The 25,992-nt window shown below is 34.5% G+C and overlaps 1 protein-coding gene across 14 annotated transcripts in view; it reads right to left on the bottom strand.

The window, feature by feature from the left end:
• The window catches only part of SLC4A10 (solute carrier family 4 member 10), a 359,094-nt gene that overhangs the window by 163,047 nt on the left and 170,055 nt on the right, over positions 1-25,992 (bottom strand). For all 14 annotated transcript variants that reach the window (XM_012440527.2, XM_064382673.1, XM_064382670.1 and 11 more), the window contains exon 3: positions 14,846-14,992. In XM_012440527.2, the coding sequence (XP_012295950.1) occupies positions 14,846-14,992 (147 nt within the window). The remainder of the gene's footprint in view (positions 1-14,845; positions 14,993-25,992) is intronic.

A 25,992-nucleotide genomic window follows, 5' to 3' on the forward strand; every position in this document is an offset into this window, starting at 1 on the left:
TGCCTGCCTAGGACTCCCAAAACCTGGGATAACAGACGTGAGCCACTGCAACCAGCCCATTAGTTTTTAATATCTCAAAATTATATCACTTTGGGAGGTCAAGGCAGGCAGATCAGGAGGTTAAGAGATCAAGACCATCCTGGCCAACATGGTAAAACCCTGTCTCTACTAAAAATACAAAAATTAGCTGGGCATAGTGGCACATGCCTGTAGTCCTAGAGCAGACATAATCATTTTGTGTTGTATGACAGCCAGTTCTGACTACCTAATCACTTCTCAGAGGTCACATCTCATAGCAGCCATGCTTCAACATTGGTATTACGGTCTTCATGTCTCTGAAACATTTTCTCTCATTATTGTTTCCAAAGACATTTCAGTTCACTTTGCATCAATAATCTGGATGTTTACAATACCATGCATGCAAACCCCAAATCTCAATTGCTATGTAAGAGAGTGTTCATTTTAAGGCTTATTAGTGTTCCCTCTTATAAAGCATGAGGATTACTCACTACACACCTTTAAAATACTATTTGTAAGTAAACATGAGGACATAACATCCTCACAATTATGAATAAGGAGTATTTGAAAATGTGAGATAGGGTGTCAGGTATTCAAAAGTTTTCTCTAAAACACGATAGCAGCAATAGTAGAGAAAATGTTAATTTATTGAAATAGGGTCATCTTCTCAGTGACAAGAAGTATTTTATTTTGATTCAAGGTAACATATGGTTGCCTGTCTCTGGCTTTTCATTCTTTAAAATAGAAATGATTTCATAGGTATTTAGTTATTTTCACAGAAGATTTTTCATAACCATCCTACTAACATATTTTTAACATCTTAAAGAGGAATTTAGATTATGTTTCAATACAGTAAATTTTCCAAATGTGTAATGCAACACCCATTTTTCATGTCTATTAAAAATAGACACCTTAAAATAGTATTACATATTTCATGTAAATTGCAGTACTATCAAAATCAGAAAAAAATTTCTTGTTAAAAATTGTTATTTTTATTAGAGACGGGGTCATGCTCTGTCACCCATTCTGGAGTTCAATGGCATGATTGCTGTAACCCTGAACTCCTGGGCTAAGCAATCCTCCCACCTCAGCCTTCTAAGTAACTGGGTTTATAGGTGTAAGCCACAGCACCTGGCAGAATTTTCTAAGTTAATAGAAATATTTCTCCTGTGTTGATGAATATTTATTTTTATGATAGCCACTAAAACCATAGAGCAGTGAAATACAAACTTTAGCCAAGAATATAGAAGATCAAGATATGGGTCTGCTTCTATATATACCAAAACATATAATGGAAATAAATAACACAGAAAAATTTGCCTAAAGAATAAAGGTCTCAGCCTCTTAGCAGACTGCTGGAATCTGCAGCCGCATCAAAAACCACCATTATGAAAGTAATATCAAAAGCCACAACAGCGGGAAGGTATTTAAAACATATAAAACAAAAGACTTATTTCCATAATATGTAAACTTCTACAAATCAATAAAAATCCACTAAAATATTACTTTAATAGGCACTTCATAGAAGAGACTATCCAAATGGCCAAAACCATATTCAAAGTTACTCAACCTCATTGGTAATCAAGAAATATAAATTAAAACAATGAGATATAATTATACATCTTAACAGAATGGCTAATGTTAAAAGAATGAATTTACTAAGTGTTAGTAAGGATGCAAAAAAACAAAAGTTCTCATACTTCATTGGTGGGAATGTAAATGTGTACCCCAATTTTGGAAATTTATTTGGCATTAGCTACTAAAACTGAAAATATGCATGCCCTGTGACTCAACAATAGATAATTTCATTCCTCAGTATGAGAAATGCATATGTATACCAAAAGACATATACAAAAATGTTCACAGCAGTATTATTTGTAGTATCTCCTAATATTATATGATCCAAACACCATCAACAGTAAGATGCACATATACCATGCATATAGAAGCACATTAATACACTATACAATAATGAAAATGAATACACTGAAGCTACATCCAAAAACATTGATGAATTCCACAAACAGAATATTGAGCAAAGAATTGCTCGTTCATTTATATAACATTCAAAAACAAGCAAAACACCCAGTGTAAGAAGAAAGGCCAGAGATCCTTTCGAGGAGGAGGGAAAACGTAATGACTGGTAATGAGCACAAAGGGAGTTTCTAGAGTGCCCACCAAGGAGGTAGTTACACAGATGTTTTAGTGTGATAATTCATTGGGTTTTATATGTATGTTTCTATGCTTTAATACTTGTGAATGCTTGTCTTAAACTTTACAATAAGATACATTTGTAAAAACATCTTGATATTTTTATATAACACCTAATTGGGAGTTAAAATAGGAACAGAAATCCATTGCCCATCCAAAAAAATCGCTCTTTGAAGTCATGTTTTCTATATTTGCTTCATTTTTCCTAGTGTGTGCACAATTTACCATTTAAGACTGGTAAAATCCTATTATAATTCCAGGACTATGTTAATTTATTCAGTATGTTTGTGTACATATTTCAAACATGTGTTTAATAGAGTCTGTATTTTCTAGATTTATTTCTACTTCTTATAGATTAGCTAATTGTAATTGGCATAATCCTATCATCTTTCCTATTATATTATTTTCTGGGAGGGTGAAGAAAAAAATAAACGTTCCAAATTTCCCTCATCTTTCATATTTTCACTGACTTCAAGCTTATGCTACAAACTTACCATTTTTAAGCAGATTATCTATGTTCCCAGTTGAAAATATATTTTCAAATAATACAAGGTGAATAGAAGATGATATCAAAAATAACAAATGTGAAATTTTAGTAGCTTTCTGTTACTGGGGAGTTGATTGTAATATGAAGGAGAATTAATCAATCATCATCAAATTCATATAAACAAATTATTGTATTTATTAAGTACAGTAGCCAAAGTAGGTTGAACTTATTTGTGGGCATCAAAATTTTTCTGTATGAGCAAAATGTCACCACCACCACTACCACACAAACCAAAAGCTGGTCCCTCTTTAGACTCACCTAGGAATCATAGCCTAACCATCAGGTCAGGTAGACTGGAGCCAGTCATTGTCTGTGATGTAAGTGTAAACTTTTTCAGCTGTATTAAAGGCCGGTTCTTTCACCTGAATGCAACACTAATACAACTAGGTTTCTGGTTGTTGTTTTTTTTTTTTTAACAACAATGCATTCTATTATTGAGTCTTATAATAAAGACGGATTCTGCTCATGTTGCTTATACATTGGAGTAATAAAACTTTTTAAGAGTGCCCAAATTCAAACATTTTCCAAAAAATCTTTCTGTTAAACTGATGCTTGCTTCATAATTTGGTCCCAAATTATTCCATGACTTCACAGATTCATACTGCAATTTACAACATATATCTAGCTTCATAGAAGAGAGACCTGATACTCTCTTATATTCTGCTCTATCCTATACTTCTTTGGAGGTTAAATTCCAAATAACTTTGAGGAAACTGCAGGAATAGCTTCAAAATATTTTCTTTAGAGTGCTTCCAAGTAAATAACTATTTCTTAAGTAGGCAGAAATTTTCTTTAATGCCTTCAGCATGGAAATATCATATATTCCCACTACGCAGAATATCAAAAACCAAATCAAATAGGATGGTGTTAGGGTTTGATTGAAGTCTCTGTGTGTGACTGAGTACTTATTATAGCAAATAAACTGAGTGTGGAATAAGGATAAAGGCAGAGGATTAGTACTAGAGAAACTGAAAAATGTAAAATCTAGAAAGTTCCACTACTAGAAACCACCAAGTGCCAGACCTTTGTACCTGATAAACCATATTAGGTCTAAATATCAGTAAAGACACTCAGATAATTGAAGGAGGAAAAAGGTAGGGGGCATCCAAAAATAGCAGCTAAAATGTAAGAGAATCTGGGCCATTGGACTTATTTCCAATTTTCACCAAATTGAGAAGCAGAAGCTTCTCGGAATCTGATTCTTGATCGTAAGTGGTTATTTAAATAATTCGGGATACTTCTTAAAAATGCCAGTGCCTAGGGAAACACCCAAAATTAATTAAATAAAAAATCTTGAGGGTGAAGCCTAGCAGCAATTACCTTTTAAAAGCTACTCAGATGATTCTAATGTTCCAGAAGGTCCAATAAGTACTGTTCTAGAGCATTGTTTGTCAAATTTTAAGAGGCATGTAAGTTACTGTATTAGTCTGTTTCACATTGCGATAAAGAAGTTCCCTGAAACTGGGTAATTCATAAAGAAATGAGATTTAATTGTATCACAGCTCCACATAACTTAGGAGGCCTCAGGAAACCTACAATTGGCGGTAGAAGGGGAAGTGGGCACCTTCTTCACAAGGTGGCAGGAGAGAGAGTGAGCAAAAAGCAGGGAATATTCCCTTATAAATCCCTCAGATCTCCTGAGAACTCATTCACCATCACGACAAAAGCATGGGGAAACCACCTTCAAGATCCAATCACCTCCCTCCTTCAACATATGGAAATTACAAGTCTCTCCCTCAACAGGTGGGGATTACAAATGGAGATGAGATTTTGGTAGGGACACAGAGTCAAACCATACCAGTTACCTAAAGATATTTTTAATGTACAGATCCTAACTCAAGAGGGTAGGGCCTGAGATTCTGCATTTCTGGCAAGCTCAAATTTGATGCTAATATTGTTGGCTTTGTTCGTTGAGGTAGAAATTTATTTTTACTATTTTTATTATAAAATAAATGGTTTATTTATTAAATAATTTTTAGAAGCTAGCAGTACAGCTTTCTTTCTTTATGTTTGGCAACTTTTTAAAATAATTCCAACTTTTATTTTAGATTCGGGGGTACATGTGAAGGCTTGTTACATAGGCATATTGCATGATGCTGAGGTTTCGGGTATGATTGATCCTGTCACCCAAGTAGTGAGCAGCATAGCACCCAATAATTACTTTTTTTAACCCTAGTTCCCCACTCTCCCTCTCCTCTTTGGTGGTTCCCAGTGTCTATTGTTGCCATCTTTATGTCCACAACTACCTAATGTTTAGCTCCCACTTACAAGTGAGAACATGTGGTATTCAGTTTTGTCTTCCTGCATTAATTCACTTAGGATAATGGCCTCCAGTTGTATACATGCTGCTACAAAGAACATAATTTTGCTCTTTTTTATGGATGCAATGTATGTCATGGAATATGTGTACATTTTCTTTATTCGATCCACTGTTGATGCGCACCAAGGTTGATTCTACATCTTTGCTATGGTGAATAGCACTGTGATGAACACTCATATCCATGTCTTTTGATAGAATGATTCGTTTTCCTTTGGGTATATACATAATAATGACATTGCTGGGTCAATAGTAGTTCTGTTTTAAGTTCTTTGAGAACTCTCCAAAATGCTTTCCATAGTGGCTGAACCAATTTATATTCCCACCAACAGTGTATAAGCATACCCTTTTCTCTGCAGTCTTGTCAGCATCTGTTATTTTTTGACTTTTTAATAATCACCATTCTGACTGGTGTGAGATAGTATCCTACTGTGGTTTTGATTTGCATTTCTCTCATGATTAATGATATTGAGCATTTCTTCATGTTTATTGGCTGCTTATATATCTTCTTTTAAGAAGTGTCTGTTCATGTCTTTTACCCACTTTTAAATCACTTTTTTTGCTTGTTGACATGTTTAAGTTCCCTATAAATTCTGGATATTAGATTCTTGATGAACCAAACATTAAATAAAAAAGTTTCCAGAACAGTGTATATTAACTTTCTGTGTCGCTATCAACAGCTCCACAGAAGTATCACCTGGGGGTACTTTTTAAAAAATATTCATGCTTAGGCCACAGGCACAGAGATTATGGTTAGTGTAGGGGTTGAGCATTAGTATGGTTTTAGAACTCTCAAATGCAGTCAATACTGAGAGCTACTGTTCTAGAAAAACTGGCATAATGCATCCAGTTATGGGAAAATAAATAAAAAGAGGCACAGGGAACAAACAAACGATAAATGCAGCTTATTTTTATTTGTTCACTAAACATTTGTAAGATGATATAAATATATTTTCTCAAATATGAGAAAATGATGAAAACTCATCATTAGAGCATAGCCCAACAGATAATCCATTCCTAGTGTCTAAGAGGGCATCTCTGCTAACTTTAAGCAGATGGAACTTGAATAAGAAAAATATGCCAAATTGTCACTTTTTTACAGTCTAAAACTTCCCCTCATGAAACAGAAAACATCTAAAAATGTGGAAGATACTCAGTGCATCTTATACTTTCTGCCCATCTACCCATTCTTACAGACAACCATCCTTCTATCATGGTGGTGCAGGATACCTAGAGTACTTTTCTTTACACACTCTGCCACCAACAACCATGCTGCCCCTGGTAGAAGTACAGGGCATTTCGAAAGTGTAATGCTTATAATTATACATACCATTGGAAACATGGAACATACTTGTAGCAGTCTCATTAAGCAATTTTAGGATATAGCTGGGTAGATATAGTAGGAATCTACCTTTCCTTGTTTAAAAATAAGAAAAAAAAGGAAAAAAAACTGGGCGTCCATAAAAAACTCTAAAAATCAATCAAGAGTAAAAATAATCTGACAGTCCAAAGGAAGATCATAGCTCTGAAAATTATCCACTTTAGGATAAAAAGAAACTATCCAGAAATCACTGCGGATACACTCTACCAAGCAGAAAAAAATGAAAAGTAATCAGAAAAGGACAGGCTAAAATGTAAAGAAAATAGAATGAAATAAGAAAGAAATTCATGAAAACTAAAAATTCAACAGCAATATCAAAACCCATAATAAAAATAGGAAAATGCAGAATTTATACTGCAGATAATAAAATGGTAATATAAAAGACTAATATTAAAATACAAAGGAAAAGGATACAGGGTAGAAATCAGAAATCTGACATGTACTTGTATGTTCATCGCAGTGCTATTCACCATAGCAAAGACATGAAATAAATTAGGTGCCATTATGGTGAGGTGAATAAAGAAAATGTGGTATACATACACCATGGAATACTATGCACCATAAAAAGAGCAACATCATGTCCTTTTGCAGCAACATAAATGCAGTTGGAGGCCATTTATCCAAGCAAATTAACTCAGGAACAGAAAACCAAATACTGCATGCTCTCACTCATAAGTGGGAGCTAAACATTGGGTACACATGGACATAAAGACGGCAACAATAGGTACTGGGAATCACCAGAGCTGGGAAGGAGGGCAGAGAACAAAGGTTGTATAACTATACTCTGTGCTCACTACCTGGGTAATAGGACCATCCATACTTCAAACGTCAGCATCATGTCACATACTCATGTAACAAACCTGCACATGTACCCCCCAAATCCAAAGTTAAAAAAAAAAGAAAGATAAATGTAGTTAAAATGTTTGAAGAAAGTAGAGGGATATAAGCAAAGAAAGTCTCCACAAAGATATCAAAGTAAACGGAACAGAATAAAATATAATAGGAAAATGTTCCCTAGGTAGAAAACTATCTCTGTATGCAGGCTGGAAAACCTTTTTAATACACCTACCATTAGGTCAATCTTAGCAATTTTCTTCATTAAGGGACACAGAAAAATGTCTATAAACATTCAGGACTAAAATATATAAACCTAAAAATTAAAATAAAAAGAGCAAGACTATAGACTTATCTGCAATACTTACTAAAGCAAGATACCGAATAAAGCAAATAGAGCAATATCGAGAGATATTTAAAAGTAAAATTGTTACCCCAAACATTTATATGCAGTTAACTTACATATCTGAATGACTAAAGGTGGATTTGGAGGAGGTTGGGGAACTGCTTAAAATGGTAGAGACTTTATCATGTTTAAAAGGTGATAAGAACAATCTATTTGAAGAGGAAGAGGTCAATTAAATTAGAAATGGCACAAGTTTCCAAAGTGGTGAGAGGCAATAGAAAATAAACATAAAGGAAAAGAAAACTTCATTATTTTCTTGCAGTTTTAACTGTTTAATAGGAAGAAAGTTTGCAGCTATAACTTTTTAATAGGAAGAAAGTAAAGTGAGTTATTTCTGATGATATATTTTCCCTCCGAAGTAGAAAGCAAGATTACTCTAAGGAATGGTGAAAAGAGAGGATGTTGAAGATTGATGAAGAAGGTGAAGAAAGTTGAAAAATAATTATTTCAAAAGTCAAAGATACACAATGGAATTAAGAGGAGATGTTGAATGTCTCCTTGAGTCACAACTTTATAATGGTTACAATTTAATGCCCTGTTGAATGATAATTTCCAGCAGAGGATCTCTGCTTGTGGAGGCAAGGAGAAAACAGGGAAATGGAGAAACACCAATATAAGTATGGCTTTAAAAGCCAGTAGAAGAAAAGAAATTATGAAAATCAGAAAACAACTGAAAGAAATTGAGACGCAAAAGTCCATACAAAAGATCAATAAAATGAAGTTTGTTTTTTGAAAGAATAAACAAGGTTGATAGACTACCAGTTAAATTAACAAAAAAAGAGAAGACCCAAATAAGCACAATTAGAAATGACATTACAACCAATCCCACAAAAATACAAAAGATATTCAGAGACTAATCAGAGACTCTTATGAACATCTCTGCAAACAAATTAGAAAATCTAGAGGAAATGGATAAGTTCCTGGAAACACAAAACCTTCCAAGATTGAACAAGGAATAAAGTGAAAACATGAATAAGCCAGTAACAAGTTCTGAAATTGAATCAGTAATTTAAAAAAACCTACCAACCAAAAAAAGCCCTCAACCAGATGGATTCACAGCTGAATTCTACTAGATGTACAAAGAAGAATTGGTACCAATCCTACTAAAATTCTTCCAAAAAATTGAGGATGAGGGGTGGCTTCCCACTAACATGTTATAAAAGCCAACATCATCCTTATACCAAAATCTGGCAGAGATATACAGAAACAGAAAACTTCAAGCTAATACCCCTGATGAATATAGACACAAAATCCTCAACAAAATACTAACAAACTGAATCCAGCAGCACATCAAAAACTAATTCACCATTATAAAGTAGGTTGCATTCCTGGGATGCAAGGTTGGTTCAACATACACAATTGAATAGATAAGATTCACTACATACACAGAATAAAAGCCAAAACTATATGGTTATCTTGATAGATACAGAAAAGGCCTTCAAGAGAATCTGAAATCCCTTCATGATAAAATACCCTCAACAGGCTAGTCATTGAAGAAGCATGCCTCAAAACGATAAGAGCCATCTATGAAAAACACACAGCTAAAATCATACTGAATGGGCAAAAGCTATAACTATTCCCCTTGAGAACCAGAACAAGAAAGGGATGCCTACTCTTACCACTCCTATTCAATCAGGCAAGAGAAAGAAATAAAAGGCATTCAAATAGTTAGTCAAACTATCTCTCTTTGCTGATGATTGTAATTTTGTAAGTTGAAAACCCTAAAGACTCCACCAAAAGGCTACTAGAATTGACAAACCATTTCAGTAAAGTGTCAGGATACAAAATCAATGTACGAAACTCAGTAGTACTTCTATACACCAATAACACTGTATCAGAGAGCGAAGCCAAAAACTCAATCCCATTTACAATAGGCACACACACAAAAAATGTAATACATCTAACCAAGGAAGTGAAAGATCTCTACAAGGAGAAACTACAAAACACTGCTGAAAGAAATCAGACAACATAAATAAATGTAAAAATGTTCCATGCTCATGAATAGGAAGAATCAATATCATTAAAATGACCATACTGTCCAAAGCAATTTACAGACTCAATACTATCTCTATCAAAATACCAACATTGTTTTTCACAGAATTAGAAAAAATTATTCTAAAATTAATATGGAATCAAAAAAGAGCCCAAATAGTCAAAGCAATTCTAAGCAAAAAGAACAAAGAGGCATCAAGTTATCTGACTTTAAACTATACTATACAGCTACATTAAACCAAACAGCATACAAAAACAGACACATACAGTAATGGAATAGAACAGAGAACCCAGAAATAAAGCCAAACACCTACAACCATCTGATCTTCAACAAAGTCAACAAAAATAACCAACAGAGAAAGGATTCCCTGTTCAATAAATGGTACTGGGATAACTTTCAAGTCATATGCAAAAGAGTGAAACTGGATCCCTACTTTTCACTATATACAAAAATTAACTCAAGTTGGATTAAAGAATTAAATGTAAGACCTTAAGTTATGAAAATTATAGAAGAAAGTCTAGGAAACACCTTTCCTAACATTAACTTTGACAAATAATTTATGGCTAAGTCTCCAAAAGCAATTGAAACAAAAACAAAAATTGACAAGTGGGACCTAATTAAACTAAAAACCTCTGCAGGCAAATCTCAATAGTCTAAACAAACAGTTTACAGAATGGGAGAAAACCATGCATTCAAAAAATTGTCTGATACCCAGAATCTATAAGCAAAATTTAAACAAATTAACAAGTAAGAAACAAATAATCCTATTAAAAATGAGCAAAGGATAGAAGAGACACTTCTCAAAAGAAAACATATGAGCAGTCAACAAATATATGAAGAAATGCTCAACATACTTCATTATCAGAGAAATGCAAATCAAAATTACAATGAGATACCATCTCATACCAGTCTGGATGTTGATTATTAAAAAGTCAAGAAAGATGCTCACAAGGCTGCAGAGAAACTGGAATGCTTACACACTGTTAGTGAAAATATAAATTGGTTCAGTCATTGTGGAAAGTGAATGCAGCTGGAGACCATTATCCTAAGTAAATTGACTCAGGAACAGAAAACCAAATACCGCATGTTTTCACTCATAAGATGGAGCTAAACACTGGGTACTCTTGGACATAAAGATGGCAACAATAGACACTGGGAATCACCAGAGCTGGGAAGGAGGGCAGGGAACAAAGGTTGTAAAATTAACTATACTCTGTACTCACTACCTGGGTGATAGGACCATCCATACCCCAAACGTCAGCATCATGCAACATACTCATGTAACACACCTGCACATGTATCCCCTGAATCCAAAGTAAAATAACTGAAATACATATATAGTCAAAATGTTTAAATAAAATAGAGGGATATGAACAAGGCAAAAACTATGAGCTAAAATATGAATAAATTAATAAGCTGAAATAAACACTTCAACGTCAGGACAAGGAGAAAAATGATGAAAAAATATAAAAAAGGGATCAAAATAAGTTGAAAATGAAACTGAAAGAGATATGCCTAATGAATTTTTTAAAAAAGAATTTAAATAAATGGGAGAGAAAATAATAGAAAATAGTACATGTTTAAACATTTTAAAGAACTAATAATACATATTCTCATTAAATATCAACCAAGAAAAGCATAAAAGTCATATATATATATATATATATATCTCAAAACATCATAATAAATGCAAAGCTAAATACCAAAATAAAGGAAATGATTTAAACTCATAAAAATATAAAATCCAAATTAAATATGGAACAATAGATTTTTATCTCTTTTCTTGACATCTTCATGAAATTGATAAATCAATGGATATTATTTTGAAAGTTCTGAGTTAAAATACCTGTCAATTTGGAATTGCATACCTAGCTAAATTATTTTTCAAGATTGTGAATAAAATGTAAATTAATTCATACAAGCAATATAGACTACATTTAATTCAATTATTTACATCTTTAAGAAATCTATTAAAACATTTTAAATAAAATGCTGTTTACTATTAAAAATGAAAATAAAAGAGGCAGTAGAGGTATGAATAAAACTAAAACTTAGAACCTAAGATATTGAGAATACTAGTATTACTAAATAGACTACTGGTAATATTGATTGAATACTAGTATTGCTAAAGTATTCCTAAATTGCATGCTGTGCAATCAGAGTAGAATAAGCAAATAAAGACAAACTTACAGATAGAAGAAAAGTAGAGGGGTTAAGTAGTTGCACAAGCAAGAAAGGAGTGAAACGGTGGTCAGAAAGATAAGTGAATTAGTGACTTCAGGATAGAATAATTATGGATGAGGAGGTAAGCTAAGTGCAGCGACTGAGAAGGTCACAAGATATGGGATGGTCAAGGAACTGAAAACCAGATTGTCAGTTACATCATGTACATGGGCTCTCATGGCACTCAGACAATTTTGACAACTACAAAAACACATATTGTGGTATTCTGTAAACACTTTTAAAGGGAGAGCATTCACAATAGTAAAAAGTTCACATCTGAAATGGTTTGGCTATGTCCCCATCCAAATCTCATCTTGAATTCCCATGTTTTGTGGGAAGGACCTGGAGGGAGGTAACTGAATCATGGGGTCAGGTCTTCCCTGTGCTATTCTCATGATAGTAAGTAAGACTCATGAGATCTGATAGTTATTATAAGGGGCAGTTTTCCTGCACAAGCTCTCTTTGCCTGCTGCCATCCACATAAGACGTGGCTTGCTCCTCTTTGCCTTCACCATGATTGTGAGGCTTCCCCAGCCATGTGGGACTGTAAGTTCAATTTAATGTCTTTCTTTTGTACATTGCCCAGTCTCAGGTACATTTTTATCAGCAGCATGAAAACATACTAGTATAATAAATTGATACAAGTAGAGTGGGGTGCTGCTGAAAAGATACTCAAAAATGTGGAAGTGACTTTGGAACTGGGTAACAGGCAGAAGCTGGAACAGTTTGGAGGGATCAGAAGAAAACAGGAACATGTGGGAAAGTTTGGAACTTCCTAGAGACTTGTTGAATGGCTTTGACCAAAAGCCTGATAGCAATATGGACAATAAGGTCCAGGCAGTCTCAGGTGGCCTCAGGTGGAGATGAGGAACTTGTTGGGAACTGGAGCAAAGGTAACTCTTGTTATGTTTTAGCAAAAAGACTGGCGGCATTTTACCCCTGCCCTAGAGAGTTGTGAAACTCTGAACCTGAGAGAGATGATTTAGGGTATCTGGCAGAAGAAATTTCTAAGCAGCAAAGCATTCAAGAGGTAACTTGGGTGCTGTTAGAGGTATTCAGTTTCATAAGGGAAGCAGAGGATAAAAGTTCAGAAAATTTGCAGCCTGACAATGCAACAGAAAAGAAAAATCCATTTTCTTGAGGCTAAATTCAAATCAGCTGCAGAAATTTGCATAAGTAATGAGGAGTCAAATGTTAATCCCAAAGACAAAGGGGAAAATGTCTCCAGAGCATGTCAAAGGTCTTTATGGCAGCCCCTTCCAGCACAGGCCCAGAGGCCCAGGAGGGAAAAGTGGTTTTGTGGGTCAGGCAAAAGGTACCTATGCTGTGTGAAGCCTAGAAACTTGGTACCCTGCATTCCAGCTGCTCCAGCCTTGGCTGAAAGGGGCAAATGTAGACCTCAGGCTGTGGCTTTAGAAGGTGCAAGCCTCAAGCCTTGGCAGCTTCCACATGGTGTTGAGTCTACAGGTAAAGAAGTCAAGAACTGGGGTTCGGGAACCTTTGCCTAGATTTCAGAGGATGTATGAAAAATGCCTGGATGCCCAGGCAGAAGTTTGCTGCAGGAGCAGAGCCCTAATGGAGAACCTCTGCTAGGGAAGTGCAGAGGGAAATGTGGGGTTACAGCCCCCACAGAGTCCCCACTAGGACACTGCCTATTGGAGTTGTGAGAAGAGAGCCATAGTCCTCCAGACCCCTGAATGGAAGATCCACTCACAGCTTGCACTTGTGACCCTGGAAAAGTGACAGACACTCAATGCCAGCCCATGAAAGCAGCCAGGAGGGGGGCTATACCCTGCCAAGCCACAAGGATGAAGCTGCCCAAGACTATGGGAATCCACTTCTTGCATCAGTGTGACCTGGATCTGAGACATAGAGTCAAAGAAAATCATTTTGGAGCTTTAAGCTTTGACTGCCGTGCAGGATGTTTTATGTGTATAGGGGCTGTAGCCTCTTTGTTTTGGCTAACATCTCCTTTTTGGAATGGCAGTATTTATCCAATGCCTGCACCCCAGTTGTATCTAGGAAGTAACTAGCTTGCTTTTGATTTTACAGGCTCACAGGTGGAAGGGACTTGCCTTATCTCACATGAGACTTTGGACTGAGGACTTTTGAGTTAATGCTGAAATGAGTTGAAACCTTGGGGACTCTTAGAAAGGCATGACTGGTTTTAAGATGTCAGGACATGAGATTTGGGAGGGCCCAGGAGCAGAATGATATGGTTTGGCTGTGTCCTTACCCAAATCTCATCTTGAATTTCCACATGTGTGGGAGGGACCCAGTAGGAGTTAACTGAATCATTGGGGCAGGTCTTTCCTGTGCTGCTCTCATGATAGTGAGTAAGTCTCATGAGATCTGATAGTTATTATAAGGGGAAGTTTTCCTGCACAAGCTCTCTTTGCCTACTGCCACCCACATAAGACATGACTTGCTCCTCCTTGGTTTCCACCATGATTGTGAGGCTTCCCCAGCCATGCGGAACGGTAAGTTCAATTTAACCTCTTTCTTTGGTCAATTGTCCAGTCTCAGATATGTCTTTATCAGCAGCATGAAAATGGACTAATACAACACCCTAAGACTGAAACTTGGGAATCATCAGTAAAAGTGCAAATGGGAGTTAAATTAAGGCATTTTCCCCTGGATTTTTAAACCACTTTGAATAATGATGATTATTTGTATTAAATTATCAAGAGTTTATACAATTAAGCTTTACTCCTTAATTCTATTTCCTATACAATTCTCAACTTCAAAAAACAAAGATCAAGCTTTATCTCTCCCACTTCTCTCCAACTTACCCAACATCTTTTACAAAAATATAAACAATTTTATGAGCATAAGGTATTATTCCTAATTATAAACTGTAGAAGCAAGTATATTACCATAATTAATTTAATAAAAATAAGGAAAAGGATTCTTACCAAATGAAGGTGACTCCCTTCCATCCTCTAATCCTGAATCTCTCTCTCTGTCTCTCTTTCTGTGTTTATGACCACGATGTCTGTGGCGTCGATGGCTTTTTCTTCCTCCCAAGGGTACATGTACTCCAATAAATAGTGTTCGATGACCTTCATTAGGAAGTAAATGCACAAATTAAACTCTAAATTATTCCAGGGCACAGAGGTGATAATTTACATGTTAATGAAGATTCGATTTAATTTAATTCAGCAAATAATTGTTGATGTTTATGATACATAAAGCTTGGAGCTTGGCACTCTCTTCTGGCATTTTACCTAATTAAGTATACCATAGTTCTATCACAAACATTTATAATACTAATTATTTGCTTAAATATTTTGCAGTGATCACTGTCTTTATAATCTCTATGTATCTATTCCACAAGCTTAATTACACCCTTCTCATTAGAAAAAAAAATTGTTGTATCTTCTCTCTACCTTCAGATAATTGTGTTATCTCATCAATTCCCTTCCCTTCACAGTTAAGTGTTTCTTAAAAAGTCACTATCTGTAATAAAACAGGTTTCACTAAGGCCTGTGTTAATGCCAAATCCCACAGAGGTTTTTCTATTCTGTTTCTGTATGTTGCACTTGATATTGGCCATCTATTATACTTAAAAAAGGTCCCAAAGCATAAGAGTTGTGACTCTGGCACATTGGTATAATTGTTCAATTTTATTATTAGCTATTGTTAATCTCTTACTGTGCCTAATTTATAAATTAAATTGTATCATAGGTATGCATGTATAGAAAAGACACAGTATATACAGGGTTTGGTACTATCTGAGGTTTCAGGTGTCTATTGGGGTTCTTAGAACATAACCCCTACAGATAAAGTGAGACTACTGGAAAAAGAAATGAGCTATCAAAACAAAAAAGACATGAAAGAACCATTAATGCATATTGCTAGGTGAAAGAAGACAGTTTTGAAAGCTACATACCATCTTATTCCAACTATATGACATTCTGAAAAAGCTAAAACTATAGAGACAGCAAAAATACCAGCAGTTGTCAGGACTTCAGGAAGAAAGTACAGGGATGAACAGGTGGAGCACAGGGCATTTTTAGGGAAGTTAAACCATTCTTGATACTGTAGTGGTAGACACATGTCATTACACATTTATCAAAACCAATAGAACTGTACAACACAAAGTGTGCCCTAATGTAAACTATGGACTTTGGTTAATAATTACCTATTAATGTTGATTTATCAGTTGCAACAAATGTACTGCACTAATGTAAAATGTGAATAATAGGAGAAATTGTATGCAGCAGGGAGAGGAAATATATGGGAACTGTCTAAAGTTTCTGTGCAATATTTTTATAAACCTAAACTACTCTAAAAATAAAGCCTATCCAAAAAATTTAACATTCATATCTAGCCATAGCACTAAGTAGCCATAGAGAAATATATTTTATGAGAAAGCAAAAGAACAAGCAAACAACCAGATATTTGTGTCACCAAGTAGATTACATATAAAAGAGTGTTGAATCAGGGGAAAAAAACTCTAAAGAAAACATTAAAATACTAGGTTTAAAAAAATCTTACTTTCTCAAGTGCCAAAGTATACAAAATATTATAATGGCAATACTATGGATGAAGGCGTATGTCCCCCTGAGGTTTATTTCCGGAAGTCCCAACCCCAAATGTGACTGTATTTAGAGATAGGGCCTTTATAGAGGGTAATTAAGGTTAAATGAGGCCATAGGAGTGGGGCTGGATTCATTCCTGTTCCTAAAAGAAGAAACACCAAAGAGCTACCTCTCTTGCTCTCTCTCCAAGCACACAAAGAGGTAACACAATCATGCAAGGAGATGGCAACTTCCCATAAGCCAAAAGAAAAGTCTTCAGAATGAGACCCACCTGGCTAGCCCTTTTGATCTTATGTGTCTCAGCCTCCAGAACTGTGAGAAAATACATTTCTGTAGTTTAAGCTTCCCAGTCTGTGGCATTTTCTTCTGGCAGCCTGTCAACTAATACAGCAGGGAAGGCCTAAATCAAAGCCTTACAAAAATAAGTGTCAGAAGACACGTAATTGAAATTGTGAGATTTCTAAAATATTCAATATATATCACTTAGGCTGATAGTGTTTCTTTGAAAGGGATAACTGAATTCTACTAAAATGAATGTGCCTACTTTAATAGATATATTTGTACTTAAGTTATGTGATTTTTCAATAAAATGCAAAAAGGAAATATTTATTTTTTATACACAGGGTTAAATTACCTTCAAGTTCTAGCAGGATAGAAGGTGAGACTGGCATGAAACTGTATAATTAGTTATTCCTGTATTGCTGGAAAAAAATCCGATATTATATATATTTTAATAATAATATAAATCTTTTATAATCCTAAAAATAATTATAGATCAATCCTCTGGCAAATTGAAAGCTAAAAAGTAGTTTCTATATTCAGGTTTCTATCCTGTATGGATTCATGCAGGCAAGTGAAAAATTGTAATTGGTTCAAGTACCTGATTATAGACAATTAAAATGAACAGAAAGCCGTTTAACAATAAGGCTCAATTTTGGAAAAAGGAAATAAAGGAAAGTGAATTAATATCTATATGTGTCAGGTACTATTTGTTATTTCATTGACCACAATATTAAGTTATATTATGTATGAAACAATAAAGTATTAATTAAAAGCATGATCTCTGAGATTGAGTCAAATGCTTACATTCATATCGTCTGTGTCATTTATATTTATGCAACCTTGAAAAAAGTACTTTATCTTTAAAATGTACTTTTATAGATAAAAGTACTTTATCTATAAAATGAAAATATTAGTAGCTATATCTTTAAGAAAATGTTTTTTTTCATCATTCATGAAACAAAAGGTTCAAAAAAGTTGTCACATTTTAAGTCCCACAGTTAATGAATAAAGGTACTTTCTCTCTCTTTAGAGTTTAAGACAGATCAACAGAGCACAGGGAATTTGAGGAAGTAATGAGTTGCTACCTCTTAACTATTGAAGAAAATGTAGAAAATGTAGGTGGCAATGTTAGCATCAGTTGGGGAGAATACTGTCTTCTCTCCCGTAATTCCTTTTTGGTTAAAGCTTTCTTTGTTTAAGGTAGAGATGCTGCCTGTCAAAATTAGTACTACCTTTGTGATGCATATTGCACAGTCTCAACTACAGCTAAAGTGAGGTGTGGGGGGGGGTTGGAGAAAACAGCAGACAGTTTAATTTCGAAATAGAATGATAGGAAAAATAGTAAAGAACAAAAAAATAGCAAGTGAGAAGCTGGGCAAAAATGACTAAGAGGTAAGCAGGATATGAAGAGATAGAAATGATAAAAAGAGCAAAATTAAAAACAGAGGAAAAAATACAAATAAAGAAGAAACAAGTAGAAAAGTTTTATGAGAATAAGAAAATGGCCTCAGGAAATATGGTAACAATGATTGCAGGAGACATCCTTATCTATGTTATCAGATAAAGCAAGAGAAAAGACAGTCAGTCTCATTAGTTTTGCAACACATGTAATACACGTGAAGTTATAAGCTGGTAAAAATTACTTTTGTTCTCTCATTTCTCCCCAGCTGCTGAAACCCTTCCAGTGAGCCAAATGAATTTTCTAAGTGTTCCCTTTACTTTCCTAGATCTAACATAAATCTGGCTTCTCTGGAGGACAATGCTTCCCCTACAACCTCTCTTGATGGCTGCTTCTTTCCCACAGTTCTTAGGCAAGGTGGAAAGGTGTCATTCTTGTTCCTGTGATGTCTAGTTGGGTCAGTGGAATAAGCAAAGTGGTGCTTCTTTGCTCCATTCTGACATTTTCAGACCATTTCCCCATATCTTTTCTGACATCCTTCAGATTTAAATATCATGGTTGATATTACTCACTACATACTTCTGCCTCATGGTTGCTGCTATCTACTAAGGTCCAGGTAATTCCCACTCAACTATCTGAGCTCTTTGCATACTGTCATTCTCCTCCGTACTGCCTTACTTCTTAAGATTTCAAAACACATACAGATGATTCTTGTGATATTCTGGCCTTTCAATTTCTTAAACTTTAATCTTCCAATGATCTTTTCATCCTAGGCTTTTCATTGGCAATAATTACAACCCCTCCATAATCTCAATTTTATGCATTTCACCCCCAAAGTTTGTAAATATAAGCAAGGCGAGTATCTCTGATTTGTCCACTGATGTATTTCAAATACCTAGAACAGTGCTTGACAGTTTTTGGTGATGAAAAAATATCCATTGAATAAATAGATCTTTTACATAGAGAGGATGATTTTCAAGTAAAATAGGTAGATAGCAGACCTAATAATGGATTATGCTACTAAACACTGTGTAAAAGGAATGGAAACAAGCTAAAAGCCACAATTATATAGGAACAGTACTAAAATTGCTAAAATTCATGATTGTGGAACTATAGAGAAAACGTTTTCATGGTTCTGCATAGTTAGGGACTTATAAAGCAAGACAAACTGAAATCTGGATTAAAGATAGACTGAATAGATAGAGACCTTCAGAAATATGCAGACAGTTATCTTCTAGAGGTCTGTATTTACATTTCAAAGAACAAAATTCCAGAGCTACTGGTTTAATTTCAAAGGGTTTAAACTGGGACTTTCTCATTCTTTTCCCTAAAGATTTGCTTATTGTATATAAGGGAGATAGATTTCTCTTCCTCTCTCAGAAAAGGAGAAGACAAGAGAAGACCATTTACCATATAAAGAATTTATATAGTAATTCCTATACAAATTCCCAGATTCATAATTTCAGGGCTCCCCTCCTGTGAACATAACCCTGTCTTCTTTCCAAGATGGCTATTGCTATAAGTGATAATAATGGTGTGTCTTGATCCAAAAACCTCATTTGTTTTCAGGACAAAATAAATAAATATAGATATTAAAAACTTACTAATATATTTAGGAGATTTTCTACAAATATTATGTAAGATAATACAATAAATATAAAATATTAAAGACAATGCCTGGTACATGGGAACTCTAATACATGTTAGTTCCCTTTTCTCTTCACAATGCTAATGACTTAAAGGAAGGAATAAGAAGGAGGAATCATGTTTTCCTGTCCCATTTCGTTTTCTTCTTGTTTCTCTCTGCATTACCAATTTTATAATGTCAGGATAATTCCTGACATTATGACACTAGCCTAAAGAATTAGAGTCCCCTCAGGTCCTGTAAAGAATAGTATAGAAATAACATTTCCAGATTAATATTACCATAAATTTTTCCAATATCCATAATTGAATTTTTCACCCTGATAGTTATCAGTTGAGAAGGCAAAAATTCAAGAAATTTAATGATAGATGTTATTGTTCTAAAATGACTTAGCAGTTATTAACCTAATCTGATTCACTATTCAAGAATACATAAAGAATAATTTTTATTTTATAAATAAAGGCCAAAAATTTAATTAAAGGAGGGAGTCCTTTCAAGTGGTCATTTCTTAAATTAATAAAATGGTCAACAAAATTAACTTTATATAATGTTAAAAATAAAAAATTTAATAAAAATACAAAACCATTTAGATATGAATATGTTTTGAAAACATTAGTGAGCATGGAACAGTATCATTAAAAGAAAAGATTTTTTGAGATAAGCAGAGAACACTAGAATTTATTCAGAATTTATCTGCAGTTAATACCATTTGCACAATTCAGGCTCAGAAATGAAAATGAGCTGATTCTTTTCTTTTGTCTTGTAAAACCTTATCTAAAATGCCTTCTTCAACTAACACTTCAAATAGTTAACCAAAATTTCTCCCTACAGAATCTCTGTTAAAAAGCAAATTCTGGCTTCCAAAGGCCTATACAGAATTCATAATGAATTCTTACAAAAATATGCACAGGTAGAACATAGCTATTGATAAGGAAAAGTCACAGAAAAATGTCAAGGCCTTCTGTCTCTCTCTCTCTCTCAATCTCTCTCTCTCTCTCTCTCTGAGACAGAGTCTCAATCTGTTGCCCATTGCCAGGCTAGAGTGCTGTCAACTCACTGCAACCTCCACCTCCTGGGTTCAAGTGTTTCTCCTGCCTCAGCCTCCCAAGTAGCTGAGACTACAGGCACATGCCACCACGCCCAGCTAATTTTCTGTAATTTTAGTAGAGACGGGGTTTCACCATGTTAGCCATGATGGTCTTGATCTCCTGACCTCGTGATCAGCCCACCTTGGCCTCCCAAAGTGCTGGTATTACAGGCGTGAGCCACCATGGCCTTCTCTCTTTAACTTAAAGATATATATGTCAATTCAGACAAAATACAGTTTCATCATTAAGAAACTCAAAGGTTTATATATATATTTTCTGAGCACAAATCCTGGATGTTTGACACTTAAGTTGTGTGGATATTATTATGTTCAACAGATTCAGAATTATTGAAAATATTTTAATTATATAATAAGTACCAGTATTGAAATGATTCTTGATGTGACTATGGTCACAGTAAACTGAATGTTTATAAAATGTGGCGAGGAGAGAGATGTATTTGGAAACTGATTAATAATGCTATTAATAAACTATTCTTCATTTAGCTGGGAGGGAAGGGATCAAGTTATCTACTCTTGAAGATCACTGTGTCTTTTTGTTTTTGGTTTTTATATGAAATAAATATAAAACAGCTCTTGCATAATGACTGAGTTGCTACAGAAATCTAGATGTGTCAATCATAGGAAAAGGTCAAGTACATTAAGCTGAGTAAGCATATAATGTTTAATTCCATGGTGACTCTAACAGAGTCAGAAAATGCAAGGCATCATGGATCATAATATATCAAAGCACTCGAAGTCCAACGGAAATTTTCTGCTGAGGGAGAGTAACGGAGAAAAAGAGACTGAGAGGATAGCAAAAAGATATTATTAGGCTACTGCACCATTGTTCATTGTGTTGTTTTGTTAAAAGAAAAAGACAATGTTAAACTAATGCTGATTATACTCACCTGACCCTGGGAAGGTATTTGTAATAATTATAAAACAAAAGGCTTTGTGACTACAACTATTTTAGATAGAGAGTAGAAATCTTTAAAGTCCTAAAGTTGCTCATCAAAAGGGTCACTGAGATTTACTAGTTTAGAAGGTACTGTGGCACATTTTCAAAATACTGTTTCTTACAAGTTTCTAACACTGTGTTGAGCAAAACATCACAACTAAATTAACTTTGTATCTTGAGATAGTGTTTATTTTTAGTCTTAGAACATAATAAGCATTTAATATGTCTTGAATAAGTAAATGAAACCTAATAATATGTGTTTTCTTTTAAAAAATGACATGAGAATTTCCAATTTTGGTAGATCATAAAACAGCTTATGAGGCCGGGCATGGTGGTTCATGCTTGTAATCCCAGCACTTTAGGAGGCTGAGGCAGGTGGATCACCTGAGGTCGGGAGTTCGAGACTAGCCGGACAAACATGGAGAAACCCCGTCTCTACAAACAACAACAACAGCAACAACAACAACAACAAAAAAAAAAAAAAAACAAAAAAAAACAGGCTAATGAATTAAGCCCAACAATGAAAACAGTAGCAAATAATACAAATTAAAAATACACATTAAAATCATTAAACAATACCAATCTGTAATAAGGCAATGTTCTTATGTAGTAGCAGCCATTAAATGCTGTAGGAGTTCAAAACAGAGTAAAATCAAGGATAACCTAGGCAATCAGTGAAAACTTCATGGAGGATGTAGGACCTGAGTTGCTCTTAAACAATAACCAGGTTTTACATTAGCAGAGGAGTGAAAAGTTTAGAAAATGGAGATAAAGTGAGCAAAAACAGAAGAGCAATTGGGGGGATAATGTGAAGTTCATATCAGAGCAGGAGAGAAAAGGCGAGATGAGATAGAGTACATATTTTTATAATCAGCAAAGCTTGTAATTTCACTATTATTTTAAAACATTTTGTTGTTTTAATTTGCAAGGAAGAGAGAGAAAATAGAACAACATATGTCCTGAGATCCTTAAAAAATGAATGCAAAAGAGAAAGTGGTACTTCCTTACCTCCCCAATCTCATTTTAATTAAATTATAAATTCTGAACAGCCCTGTCAATTTGCTTCAGGGAGATAGGTTAGGAAGTGAACAAAAAAATGTAAAACTGTAAAATTTTCCAGATTTAGTTTTGTATTATATTAATTTAAAAGACATGTGCACATGTAGAAAGTAGCTTATTCTGAAAATTACAGTAATTAAGAACAGAAAGCCTTGCCTGGAAAAACTGAGGAGTTGCTGAGGAGAAAAACAGATTTCCATGAGGAAAGTTTATGAAATTCAACTGTGAAACAATTAAAATATCTGAAAGCAAAGATAAAAACACTTGGCATTTCTTTATAGATGTTTACAAATGAAAAATACATAGATAATGTGGTAGATGATTTTTTTTTAAAATGGCCGTAGTATTTTAGCAGCTTCCTGCATCAAGAGTAGGAATATATTTCTCTAACTCTTGAATCTGGATCAATGAGGCATTAACAAATGTGACATTAGCAAATGTCCCCAGCCTAGCCAGCTGGATAATCAGTGAGCATGGAAAGATAAGCCCTAGCTGTCAGTCATCCAGCTGAGGACTTCACAAACCAGCCAGCCTCCATTGTGACATCATTAGTTGATTGTAGATGTGGGCACCAGCCAACTCATACTAGAAGAATTAGCTAGCTGAGTCCAACCCAAATTCACAACCTACAGAATTATTACCTAAATAAAATGGTTGCTGTTTGAAGCCACTGAGTTTGGAAATGGATTGTGACACAGCAATAGCTGAGTGCTAAAATTTATTTGGAAAAAAAAATTATAAAAGACAGATGGACAGGATATAAAATAAAAAATTTAAAGTACCAGGAAAGTGATTCAAATTGGAAAACAATGGAGAAATGTTAACTTATGACAGGTATCTCAATGGGCAGGCAAATTAAGAATAAAGAATCAAAAAATATTGATACTATATTGTGATCAACATTGATAGGAACAGCAAACTATGTATAAGAAGCTGCATAAAGATACAAGCTGAGGATACTAGAGGAGGCAAACAAAACCCAAGGCAGAATATAAATAAATGCCAATTCATTTGGAACTTAAGATAGCTGTAAGAGTTTACAGCTAAAAAAAAAAAAGAAAGAAAGAAAGAAAAATAAACTAGCCTTTATAGAAAATTTACCATGTACCATCTACTATGGTAAGTGTTTTATTTATGTCTTCTCATTTAATCTTCAAAAATTCCCTGTAAACTGTAGACTATTTTCCCCAACTTACAAATAATGAAATTGAAGTTCAAAAAAGTAACTTGCTAATAAATAGGTTCTAGAGATCTACTGTATAGCATAGTGCCTTTGGCTAACAATACTGTATTGTATACTTAAAAATCTTTCAAGAGGGCGACTCTTATGATGTGTTCTTACCACACACACACTAATAATGATAATAATAATGATGATAATGGCATTAGGAAGTTTTGGGAGGTGATAGATATATCTGTGGCTTTGATGCTAGTAATGATTTCATGGGTATATACTTATTCCAAACTCATTGAGTTGTGTACATTAAATATGTGCAGCTTTTTACATGTCAGTCATCCCTCAATAAGTTAAAAAAGCAAAAAGAGCAATTCCCCAAAGCCATACAATCAGAGACTGAATCAAAATTCAAAATCAGATCTACCAAATCTAATTTTATCACTTATAATTGTCAGTATACACTCTTAAGACCTTACACTTCCTTATAAAACTTTTCAAAATTTCAATTTAATAACATTATACAATAAAGGTATAGTGCCTATGATAGGCTGTAGCATTGTCTGTCTAATCATGTTTATATTTTCAGTACCTGGCATATTAAAATCTCAATAAGTGTTTCTTGAATAAATAAATGAATGACACCAAATCTAAAGCCTTTTTCACAACATTATAAGCTGGAGTAGGCTGAAATAATAAAAAACAGAGAAGAGAAGGCTTTAAGGAAGATAAGATCTGTACTGGCAGGTACAGAAAAATAGCATGCCTTGTGAGAGGAGGCACAGGAACAGAGAGGGCCCAGGGACACAAATGAACATACTTCATCTGTTTTTATCAGAAAGTAAAAAGAATCTTTACCTCCTTCGATGCAATAAAAATTGATTTATACTGACACATAGAAACTATGTTTCTCATTTTTAAATTATTTTTTGGAGGACATTTTTGATGAAAACTCTGGCTTACAATCTACTGTAGATAACCTGGGAGCAGTGGTATACTAGGGCTGGCTTCCCCAGCTCACCAGCACCAGTTACATGCATCTCTTCCTAACTTTATGTTCACTGAAAACTGCTCAGTGGTATGAATTTGGCCATAGAGAAATAATTTAACCACATATATTGGCAAATGCTACAAATCAAGGCTATTGAGGAGGCAGAAGGATAAGGGGAAGAGCAGGAGTATTATTAGAATGTCGCTGCCTGGTGCCTGGTATGAACATAGAGATGGAACAACCTAACTTTCTTTTTCTAGTTGCTGACAATGTTCTATACCCAACGTGGACAGATCAATTTACTTTAATAAGGCTCGTATATTAGACTTTCATAGATTCATCTTCTTCAGTGTGTCTACCTTAGGTATATTCAATATAGAAAGGGCCACAGAACACATCTGGGGCACATGGGTTATATCCATGTGAACTCTTACAGTGCTTACATGTGGAAATATATCTATCACCTCCCAAAGCTTCCTAATGCTTTTATTATCATCATTATTATTTGTATGTGTGTGTAAGCACACAACATAAGATCCACCCTCTCAGAAGATTTTAAGTATACAATACTGTATTGTTAGCTATAGGCACTATGCTGTATAGTAGCTCTCTAGAACCTATTTATTGGCAAGTTACTTTTTTGAACCTCAATTTCTTTATTTGTAAGTTGGAGAAAATAATCCACAGTTTACAGGAATTTTGTGAATTCAAAAAGGCTGAGGACAGACTGTTGGCAGTGAGTAGCACTATTTTAATATTTAGGATTCATATTCATAAGCCCTAAGAGAAAATTAGTGTGGTAGCATGAGAAAAATAGGCCATTTACATATAAACAATGTTTCAATTTCATAAACATGACCTTTGTTTTTATGAACAATAGTGTTATTAACTTTATTGATGCTGATAGTTTTGGATTAATCACT

The sequence above is a fragment of the Aotus nancymaae genome, unplaced genomic scaffold, assembly GCF_030222135.1.
Source record: "Aotus nancymaae isolate 86718 unplaced genomic scaffold, 86718_ANA_hifiasm-v0.15.2.pri h1tg000029l, whole genome shotgun sequence".
Taxonomy (NCBI): Eukaryota; Metazoa; Chordata; class Mammalia; order Primates; family Aotidae; genus Aotus; species Aotus nancymaae.